The sequence below is a fragment of the Lytechinus variegatus genome, chromosome 3 (genome assembly GCF_018143015.1).
Source record: "Lytechinus variegatus isolate NC3 chromosome 3, Lvar_3.0, whole genome shotgun sequence".
Taxonomy (NCBI): Eukaryota; Metazoa; Echinodermata; class Echinoidea; order Temnopleuroida; family Toxopneustidae; genus Lytechinus; species Lytechinus variegatus.
The window spans coordinates 32456839-32469019 of NC_054742.1; the positions used below are offsets into that span (position 1 = coordinate 32456839).

The following is a 12181-nucleotide window of genomic DNA, read 5'->3' on the forward strand; positions in this document are numbered from 1 at the left end:
TTCTACCCGATACGCAATATCTGGCCCTCTCAAAATTGTCGCCTCATTACACCATGTTAATTCATACCATGATATTACGGGAAAGTTTTGGCGGTTGCCCCCCCCCCCCGGCCCCCACCCCTAGCCACCGACCCCTGTTATGCCGCTGTGTATACGGGGTATACAACGTGTAATTGTTTTAATGAATTTAGATGTCATTTACTGAATTCAAGTTGATCTGACCGTACAATGTTCGACCGAACGAAGCAATTTGCTCAGAATGGGTGTCCAAAAATATCTTTCATGTACATGGGAGAGATTTAAGCTTGCGGCCAGTCGGAGTGATAAAGTTGCTCCAGCATGCGTTTAAAATAATATGAAAGGAAAATAAGGATCTTTGTTCAATGAAGAAATCAAACTTCAGAATATGAAAATGAATAAGCTAAATATAAAGTTGATATATATATATATATATATATGAGAGCGAGCAAACAGGAATTAAACTCATTAAAAGATGAGATCATGATTATTGCCTTATGAAATTTTATTAGGGAATGCAGACTGTAATATACAAACCTGAAAACTGGACATTCTAAGCATTTTCGTAATAATGAACAGAATGAGTACCTAAACTAAACAATAATTGATGTGAGCTAGGAGTGAGAGGCGAGATACAAAAAAGTGATTTTTTTTTTTAAACCAAAAATGTATTTATGTCTTACTAAAAAAATGCATTTTCCATTTTGACAAAAAAAGTGAAAAAAAATTTCTCCAGGGATTTTTTTTTTTTTGGGGGGGGGGAGTTAAGCAGAGGTACCACCTGCCCCCTCCCGGCTGCCGTCCCTGAATGAAGCCAATGAAAAGGAAAGATATGTTACTGATCTGTTTTAACTCCAAAGAACATAGAACTACACAATTAAAGCCCCGGCCATGATCTGTCATGATGGAAGTTACCAGAGTTTTTTTCTGGGGGGGGGGCATTCCCTGGGCAAGATGCATTAATAGTAAAAGTAACTCGAAAGCGACCAAATTTATGGCCGAAACGCTTTTGCATTTTCTCGTGCACACTTTGAGTGAACTTTGTGAAAGTTAATTTGTTTGAAGTTTTGGGACTGACTCATGCCCTCGCCCCCATATATCACTGCATAGGATCGATAGGATCGTGTCCCGATTTGGTAAATCTAAGCATAAATTTTTAATCTGTTGTCAGATAAACAGATAAATCAATCATAAACACATGTATTGTGTGAAAGAGATTGCCACGGGAGATTAACCTGGAAAAAAATACATACTACGGGGGCCGGGGGGGGGGGCGCGGGGGGAGAAGCTGAAGGGGAGGGTAAACCTCAACGATCGATCCGGTTAAGGTTTCTGAACGAGAAGTGTTGGGAGGAGTCCGTTTTGATCCTGCAAAATTATATTTCTCGTTCTATACTCCTCCATTTTCGTTTCGTTGAACGATCTGTTATTATCATGAGTTTTGACGAAGGCCACGTTAATCAGGCGGAATTCCCAGAGGCTGCATCTGCTGTTCAACAGGCCAGGGAAGAATACAGTGCAGGTACCTATGCAGTCCCACTAATTGCCATTTCTGGTGTCTTAACTCTTATTCTTAAAATGTAGGATGGTGGTCCCCAAGACAAAGAGGCCAAGTCTGCGCACCTAACGATTTGAGTTAAGATGTAACATGAACTTCTTTTTATTTCACAAAATCTTTCTGTTAGTAATGGTCCTTATATTATCATGAGTAGGCCTAAGTGTACCAAATATCTCATGAAAATTTGAAATAAATTATATAGGATTTTCTTTGAAAAAACCTCGCCCTCGGGCAGTCATTTTCAGATTGAAAAAATAAGGTACCCCATGTCTGCACACCCATTCACTTTGCACACAATTTGGGAATTTTGAGGCTGTCACATGAAATGCCCCAAATTCATTATTTTTCCATCATTTTGAAGTCTCAATATTTTGTGAAAACAGTTCTATGCACATCGCTACCACCAAGTCTCACGCATTGTCCGTGACGAATCGAGAGTGCAGTCAGCGCACAGCTAGTACGTGATACAATGAATCGCGTGCGTGCATCGCATGGTTTTGTAGTATGGATCGATATCAAAATGAAGCCCATTTCGAAACGTACAAGTGTAAGTACTGGCCGCGCTCATGCAGAGATGCCGAGTCATGAAAATCTCATGCATAACATTTTTTTAACTTGGCATCTCTGCATGAATATAGATTAGGTGGGCTGATGATGTCACATCCCCACTTTCATGAAATCATAAATGTATCATTTTTTCATACATGTATATATGATGTGTTTCCATTATTATGAAATAAGTTGCGGCAATGAATAACTATTGCATTTAATCAGTTGTCAATCCAATTGTTTTAGTTTTCGGTAGAAAAAATTTGAATAACCTTAATTTCGCATAATAAAATACAAAAGAACAAGTGGGGATATGAGTCATATGACAACATCAGCCCACCTAATGAATATTCATAAAGACATGCCTAGAAATGTTTTACCCTAATAATGCAAATATAATTATCTCCAGCCTGGACCATCCCTTTAAAACACAACTTCACAAGCATGACAAGTAGCAATTTGAAATTAGATCTAGCATGATTTTGATAACTGTCTAAGAGAAAGAGCCTAACTTTTTATAGCCTAGGCGACAATTCATTGTACAGGGTGGTTCATATTATTGTTTTCAAAACTATAATAATTGGTTGATCAAGGTTTGAAAAATAATAGATAATAATAGATCACCATGAGCACTAGAAAAACATTATAAATCTAGAATCTACTCATCTAGACAGTCTAGATTAGGGAGTTCGTTGAGTCTTTGAAATCCTGAAGGAATCCCAACAAATTTGATACCATTGGAAAGCTTGTGAAATAAGAAAATAATGGTGCTTCAATCAACTCATTGTCTGATATATAAGCCAGTTCGTAGTTCCTTTCTGCGCATGATCAAAAGATTCGCATGATCAGAAGAAGGTCATTTGCACTAAAGTGACATGGTGCTTTAAAATCTAATGAGATAAGCACCAACTCTGATGTCTTGATTATTCATATATTCTTTTGAATTGTCGTTTTTATTTACATCCACAAAAAACAACAATGCTTCCACGAACGACTAGTATTTCACAGTTTGTCAAGTACATTGTGCAACATGCTAAGATATGCATTCAAAGTAGGAATGCAACAAATACCTTCATTAAGCGTTCATTGGTGTGCTATTCTGGTCACCTGGTCTATTCAATTCCTTCATCCTGCTATGTAAGGCAAGCTTACGTAATATCTTGCTTTGAAATCTGCCTATCATGATGAAAGAAATGAAAGGTCAATTGACCAAAATTGCCCATGAAGTAATTACGAACTGGTCTATTGACAGAGATATTCCAACTTATAGGGGAAAATATGCAGATTTTGTGAACTGTAAAAAAAAAAAATAAAGCCAGCATGTTTGAGTTGGGAGACAGTGACTTTTTGAAATCTTGGAGGAATCCCAACAAATTTGGTACTGGTTTTGGAAAGCTTGTGAAATATCATGGTGCTTAAATCAACTCATGATGTCAAATATTGACAGAGATAATCTTGTTTAAAGGGGAGAATGCAGGCGCATAGCCAGGGAGGGCAGTGGGGGCGGTCGCCCCCCCCAAAAAAAAAAAGTCCTCAAAAAGAAAAAAAAAAGAAGAGAAAAGAGAGAAGAAAAAGAAAATCTAAGGGAAGAAAGGAAAGAAAAAAAGCTTCATGGGTTTTTCTTTATATCCTTAATTAGTACCATAATGAAACTACTTCACTCTCGTTCTAAATTTATACATATAATTTTGCTTCAGCGCTTCACGCGGTTAAATGACAATATCAAAGTTCTCCTTTGTTTCCCTCACCCTTTCTCTAACACTGTTTTTCCACCTCGGCTGCAGGACTAGTGTGTTTCTTGCCAGTTAAAGTTCAAATGTACATACATAAGGGCATTGAATTAGAGTAATTATGGTTAGGCTGAAGAATTTTTTTAAAAATTGATCACGCAACATTTCCACACTTCTGGTTGGGTCGGCACCAGGCGGGTAAAATCTTTATATCAATTTTTGCTGTCATACCCATATAGGCCACTTCTCCCACTGTTAAGCTCATTACTAAACAGCCATTATTAGGTGGCAAACAAGCCCTCATTTATAAAGAGGAAGTTACCAAATTTGTGTCGTATTGAATTAAAAAGAACAATATTTTTTATCAAATTCTATGAAACTTCATGTCATTTCTCTGCAGATTCATATCATGTCTTTTTTTTGCGCCCTCAGTATGAAATTTCGAATGACACATCATTTTCTTAATCATTTAAAATAAGCACTTCAGGATGAGTCAAAGCAGCGTCGGAATTACACAGGGGTGATGGGCGATTCCATGACAGCCCAAATCGCCCCTAAAAATTCTCAAAACCCAATGCTTAGGGGCGACTATTTATTTCAGAATCACCCCAATAAAATACCATCGACAATGTAAAAAATACTTCACATAATTACATTCTCCAGCGGCGGAGCAAGCGCATCTTTTATATCGCCCTTGCCAGCCTTAAGTTGAACGGTCGATGCAATATCCGAGCCTTCCGTAACACCGGAAGCTTCGCGATTGTATATAAACGCGCAATGCAATATGGGATGCGGAGTACGCAGTCTTTAGCACTGGGTTTTTAGAACTGTTGACGCACTTGCACTTGTACGCGTGCACGATTAGACTGCACAGCTGGTAACGAGACCACATGCATCGTACGGTATATTATGTGTACTAGGCATGCACAGAATTGTATGCGATCAGCTGGTGATTGTGACAGCGCTGATTATCGACATCGCCGTGTCGGAGTGCGAGATGGATAAGTTTCTAATTCTAGTTAAACCTGGCTCTGCCAAACGGTCAGTAGACTAGCAAAACACGCAATCTGCAGCAGACTATGCGATAGCTTGATGATCAATTTGATGAAGTGAACATTCTGATGTTATTCATGCTCTTAAACAATTAAAATTAAACTATTTAAAAAAAAAGAAATTATATAAGTATAAGTTAAAACATTTTTATAGTTCAGTTGGAAAATACTATTGAAAATATTTGAAATGTTTGGTTCCTGAGTTTTAATAGTGAAATAGGCCACAATATAGCGAATCACACACATAGAGCGCAAAAACGTCACACTCCCCTGGAAGTCCAAACAAAATGACAGCATGCAGCTTCATATAAAATCGTAGCTTTCATTTGATTTCAAATTTACAATTTCTCAAATTTGTAAGATATAACTTGAAATTAAGACTAATACCCCTTTCATAAACCCAATTATGCGGCTAATAGCAGCATAATTTGGTCGTAAAATTGGAGAAGGACCAGAGTTATCCGCATTATTTTGATGCTGCTATTAGCCGCATAATAGCAGCATCGGGACAAGATTTTGAGTTTATGAACGCATTTTCAAATAATGCGGATAATTGCCATGGTACGGTCACACGGTTACCCTTTTTCCAACAAAACCACATCGGAGGGGGCGTGTCCAGTTGTCATGACGATTATCCGTCTTTTTCAGGACGGGCGCTCGTAAAAATAATGCGGCTTATTTTCAGAGTTTGTGAATGCAATTTTTATGGAATTATCCGCATTACTCTTAGGCGGCTAATTGGAGGATAGGTTTATGAAAGGGGTATAAGAAGCCCCAAACATGAATTTTAACCTTTATTCTCCTTTAAGAAATGAAGACCAAAGTTTAGTTCCAGAGCCCCCTATTTTTGCTTTTGGTGTGAGACGTACATGCAGGTATCATGTTATAATTGGAGTACCCCCCCCCCGCTGGTTTAAAGGACAAGTCCACCCCAACAAAAACTTGATTTGAATAAAAAGAGAAAAATTCAACAAGCACAACACTGAAAATTTCATCAAAATCTGATGTAAAATAAGAAAGATATGGCATTTACATCCAAATGAGTGAGTTGATGACATCACTCACTATTTCTTTTGTATTTTATTATATTAAATATGAAATATTTTGATTTTCTCATCATTGTCATGTAAAATGAAGTTTCATTCCTCCCTAAACACATGGAATTCCATTAATTTAACATTTTGTGCTTCAGGCAAGGAGGTACTAATTGTCAAATTCTTAAAAATTGAAATATTGTATAATTCAAACAATAAAAAACAAAAGAAATAGTGAAGTGAGTGACATCATCGACTCTCTCATTTGGATGTAACTGGCTCGTTCATATAACTATTTTGTTGAAGATAAGCGAAACTTTGAAATGTCATAACTTTCTTATTTTACATCCGATTTTGATGAAATTTTAAGCATTGCGCTTGTCTGATTTTTCTCTATTGATTCAAATCAGCATTTTTCTGAGGTGGACTTGACCTTTGAGATCAATGAACTTTGGCCATCACTGATCATCTTGCACAAGTCTAAGGTCACGGGATCAAGGTCAAATTATGTCATTTAGGGTCAATGAACATAGTATTGTTATTCTCATATGAAATATTATGAACGTTGTTTTTGGTGAATAATTCATATACGTAGTCATTTTCAAAGTCAGCATTGCTGTTTTTTATCATTAAAGGTCTTTCTTTTTGGTTTATCCTCTTACATGGAGGCAGTCAGTTGAGTGATGAGTCAGATGTAGTCTAAGCATACAAAAAGAGATGGGTGCTTCTGGTCTTAAGTATGTAAATCTTTGTCGTTTCTGTTATATGTATTGCTGGATTATTATTATTACTGTTTAAGGAGAATGTAATCCTTGAAGTAAGTTAAAGTATGCATACAACAGAAATATCCAGGAAACAGACCTATCAATGATAATTTGATAAAAATGGAATGAATGATAAAGAAAGTTATGACTATTTGAATGTTTAGATAGCCAAATCGTCCCATCGACATTACTACCAAGATGATGCCACCAAGGAGATATGATGCCACACATAAAATAACAAACCCTTTGGATAACTACATGTAGTTTGCCATGGCCATGATGGCCTGCAGACCCTAATTGAAACTTTGATCAATAAGTGGGTCTTTACAAAAGAACTGGCACATACATTGAGTGAGAGGGCCTTCAGTACTTGTACACTAGTCATTGTTGGCTGTATGGGTCTGTATAGCAGAGTAGTGATGGATCTTCCCCTAGACTGGTTTCATATATCCTTGTCATAAGCAATGTGGTTCATATCAGTATTTTGTGTAGTGCCCTCAAGCTTCATTATCTCTACTTCATACACATGTGTTGAATCATCACACTTCAAGCATCGGCAACCCTACTTAAAGGGGAATGAAACCTTTTAAACAAGTAGGCTTGAGTCGAAACAGAAAAATCAAAGAATAAGAACAAAGAAAGTTTGAGAAAAATTGGACAAATAATGAGAAAGTTATATGAGCATTTGAATATTGCACTCACTAATGCCATGGAGATCCGCCCATTGGCAATGCGACAAGGATGTGTGATGTCACATGTGAACAACTTTCCCTTTGATGGACTATAAAATGCCCTCAAAATATCTTTGCTTTTTCTTATGGTGATACATGTGTACAAACTCTTTATTCATGATGTATTCTTTAAAAAATATGTATTATATGCCCTCTTCTAGAAAGAACACATGATATACTGAAAGATGTGATAAAAGAGGCAATTTAAGTGAAATATATAAGCCTACTAAAGTAATGGGGAGAGTTGTTCACAAGTGACATCACACATCTCTGTCGCATTGCCAATTTTGAGGATCTCCATAACATTAGTGATTGCAATATTCAAATGTTCATAACTTTCTCATTATTTGTCCCATTTTTCTCAAACTTTACTTGATCTGTTTCTTTGATTTATCTGTTTTCACACTAGCTATCTTGTTCCAAAGGTTTCATTCTCGTTTAATAAATTTGTACATAACATATAATACAGTAATTTTATATTGAAATATATTATTTTTCGGCAAGATTAAAGGTAATTATTCTGTCATTAGAACTTACATTATTTAGAAATGATTGATAATTTTAGGGAAAATTAAAAGAAATGAGCAATGAAGAGGGAAATGTGCATATTTGCAGAAGTGGGATGAGCTCAGCTCTCAGAAGGAATGCATTAAATTTGAGCCAACACCAAAATATGAATGGTGCTTGTGAATGTGACTATGTGGCATGTGTCAGAATGTGTTTTTGGGATGGGGTGGTGGTGGGGGAAGGGAGGGAGGGAAAGGGGGAGGGGGGGGGGGTATTACAGGGATTGACTTGATGTGGTCTTGAAGTATCTTCTTGTTGTTTTGGTTTCTTATCAAGAATGGTTGGTTTTGGAAAATTGAAATTAATGAATGTCTTTCATGAAAGATGAAAAACATGAAGGTTTGATTTTTTTTAATGTATGATTTTATCTATTACTAATAATTGTTTTGTTCTAGATCAATAAAAGTATTTGAATGGAAAAAAACATACATCAAGTGGAATGTAGATGACATGAAAGTTAGACTGTGTGGAAATTGGACTAAGTGGAATAAGCCAAAATGGAGATTACATGTAGACCAACTGCAATTTAGACCAAATGAATAATAGACCAAGTGACGATTAGACAAACTGGTATTAGACCAACTATTATTAGACTAACCGACAATTAGACGAACTAGTATTAGACCAAGTGACAATAGAATACATTAGACAAAATGGCAATTAGACCAAATAAAACTTATACCAAGTGACGATTAGCCTAACTGGGCATTAGATCAAATGGCTTCTAGACAAGTGGCTATTAGACCAACTGGTCATTAGACTAATTGGCTTTTAGACCAAGTGGTCATTAGATCAAATGAGAATTGGAACTAAGTGGGTTTAGCTGGATTGATGTTAGCTTATCAGAATATTAGACCAAGTGATATTAGACCAACTGTCAGTAAACCTTCTCTTGGAATGTTATGACCTATTACATTAAAATAGATTTCTCTGAATATTTTGCCAACTTGACCTGATTTTTTAGTTTGAGAGCACTAGATAATTTAAGAAGAGTTGCTCTTGTTCATGACATACATTGTGCACATACATGTATCAGGTACCCTAACAAATGTGTGGGTTGTTTATCTAGTAAAGTACAACATTAACCTATAATGAGAAAAATATGCGGATGTGTTGGTACACTTTGTCCAATGCAGGACAAACCTGTTTCACTTGTTGCTCAAATAATTACATGTAACAGCACATGATAAAACATGAAAGCAAAGACACTTTACTGTTGATTGTTTAGATTTTTGACAAATGAATGCATACTCACTTGAAATCTTTCGGATTTATATAGTCCTCACAGAATCTTTCACTTTTTTGTCTTGCCTGAAAACAGAATTTTCTGAGACTCTGAATACAAGACAAAAACCAAGATACTCAATCTACACAGTACTCTATCATTTCCCATCTTTTTATGCATTCTCAAGTTTTTGTTTGCTTAATTTCGGCTCATCCAGCCCAGAGGGCCAAATTAGCTTATAAAATTCCATGGCGTGGCATGGCATCCGTCATTCTTTAATTGTTGACCGATTTTGATTTTTATTCTTCCATCTAGTAGAACTTCATAAGGTTCATCAAACTTCTACACAGAATTTTGAAATTTTGAGTAGAAAATCATTTATGCTAATTTATACAAAATTTATTCATAAATCACAGAAAATGCCTCTTCTTTATTTGTTGACCAATTTTGATTTTTTTTTTCTTCCATCTGGTAGAGCTGCATGAGGTTCGCTAAATTTGTACACAGAATTTTGAAATATTGACTGGAAAATGCTAATTTATGCATAAATCACAAAAAATGCTTTTTCTCATTCATTTGTTGATCAATTTCAATTTTGTTTGTTTTATATATGATAACTCTAGGTGGGGATACAAAATTTCAACACAGAATTTTGAAACTCATTAAATATGCTAATTTATGTATTTTTTTTAAACTCACAAAAAATACTTATTTATTTGTTGCCTAATTTTGATTTTTTGTTGTTCCATCTGAGAGTTACGTGAGGTTCACCATGCAAGGTTCTACACAAAATTTAGAAATTTTGACTAGAAAATTATTTTAATTTATACAAAATTTATTAATAAATCCAAGGAAAAAATGCTTCTTCTATGTCATTGCACAAGTTATCGCAAGGGAATTTAGGCTGCATATTCAGACCACTTTCCGTGAGTGAAGGGTTTGCACAGCAAACTAATGAGAACCAACTAGATGAACCACATAAATCAACATGGCCAATGCAGTAATACATGTAGTAAAGCTACCCCGGGGGGGCCACTTCCATTCACGAGTGGATACCATGCGCGACCAAGGGGGCTCGAAAAGCACCCTAAACACGTAATTTCCATATTCTGAAAATGCACCCTTTAACAAGTATTGGCGTGTGAAACCCTACCCTTAACATGTATTGGAAACAAAACGATACTAGTCTTGGCAAATATTCCCTGAAATGAACCCCTAAACAAGTACAGGAATGTTACGGGTCCTTAATTCGGTCGTCGGCTTTACCCTATTTGGTTTAGTACGACCCCAACTTCTACACCTCGCGTAAATCGGACTCTAAACACGAAGTGTTGGGGCAAAAAGGACATCCTTTATAAAACATTTTAATTTTGTTTTATCATCCCGCAAATTCGACCCTAAACACGTAATTTTCCTAGCGAAATAGATACCCTTTTTCATTATTTTTGTGTTTTTGACACCCTTATCACGTTACGTACGTAACGTGCCCTATCGTGAAAAGGACATCCTATTTACGTGTTTTTTTGGTCGCGCATGGTATCCACTCATCAATGTAAGTGGCCCCCCCGGGAAAGCTACATGAACACAAGTGCAGCTTGTGCGCACAGGAACTGATGCTGCCTAGATTTTGATATTTGATGAGTGAAATTCGTATTCAGTGATAATATCAACACATATAGTATCGATTAGTATTGATCATTTTTATATTGTGAGTTTCCCAAATTATTTAGTCAGTTCACATATGACTCAAACACCCGCAGAAGTAGAGAATCTGAAGGTTGCTAACAACCCTCTTCCTATTACAAGCTAGCAAATTTGCTGGTGGTTTGTTAGTTGTTAGTTGCAGACCTTTTTATACATATCAAATTGCTGAGGATGTAAACTTTGTAGATAAAAGCAATATTTTTTTCTGTGAATTGATCTTTCATGATGATCTCAGATAAGGAGTCGTCATTTTGCCCTTTTGGTCACCTTGTGCTAGAGATAATGTCCATCAAAATTGCATCAGTTTTGCTGATCTGATATTTAATTGATGGCAGTTGATGCATAACATTTTAGCCTGTTACTCCTCAATAAAAGCACCATACATTGATATATTTTTTTTTTATCTTGAAATTTTGTGTTTGCCAGAATATCTAGAAAGTATGATGTCTCTATGTTTACAAATTACTACAGAGAATAACCCAGTACCAGTATTACAATGAAGACAAAAGGTAAACTATCTTTTTTAAATTGAAAAACCAACTGAAACACAGAAATGTGTTATACATGTACGTACATGTTAAACTCAACAGTTGCCTTCACCAATGTACCATAATGCATTCAAATTTTCTTTCTGGCTTCGTACCAAATAAAAAGTGTTTAGGGTTTTTTGCCACTTTCCTGTACATTTATGGTCTGTAAGCCTAGACTACCATTGTCTGTTGAATATCTGGGTGTTCGATATATCAAAACTACTCTCACAAGTCAGTTATTCAGTCTGTGAGAGGGCAGAGGCTAGTGAGGAAAAAGTTTGTTTAACTCTTCATCTCAAGTCAACTTTTTTATTTCCTCTGATAAAAGGATTTTTTTGTTTACAAGAAGCATTTTCATCCTGTTGAGTTATCAGTATTCAATCCCCAATGGCTCCTAAGACAAAGAAGACTTTGAAAAAGAAGGGTAAGTTTATTTAGAAATAAGAAAATTCAAAATACTCTGAGGTGATAAAGTTAAAAGATTTGAAGATGTTTTGATATTTTTTATTTTGTTAAATACATGTATCTTCACATGTATTTTTATTGTTTTGACTTTTGTGTCATGGCATTTGTCTGCATCTGGTATATTTGAGTATAGAAATGAATAATTTATGAAAAAGATGAAAATATATTATACCTTAGTATGAAATGTGTTTTTCTTGACATATATACTTTGGTATATTATTGACAAAAATAAAATGGCTTTTTGATAAACAAAC

At 35.7% G+C, this 12181-nt stretch overlaps 1 protein-coding gene across 2 annotated transcripts in view; it reads left to right on the forward strand.

Moving 5' to 3' along the window:
• Positions 1-1306: 1306 nt before the first annotated feature.
• Positions 1307-12181, forward strand: part of LOC121410795 (ralA-binding protein 1-like) — a 41495-nt gene continuing 30620 nt past the window's right edge. Inside the window, exon 1 of one of the 2 annotated variants that reach the window (XM_041603108.1) lies at positions 1307-1540. In XM_041603108.1, the coding sequence (XP_041459042.1) occupies positions 1453-1540 (88 nt within the window). In that variant the 5' untranslated portion in view covers positions 1307-1452. Of the gene's footprint in view, positions 1541-11684; positions 11887-12181 lie in introns of those variants that run through there. The other variant, XM_041603109.1, reaches the window with a different exon arrangement.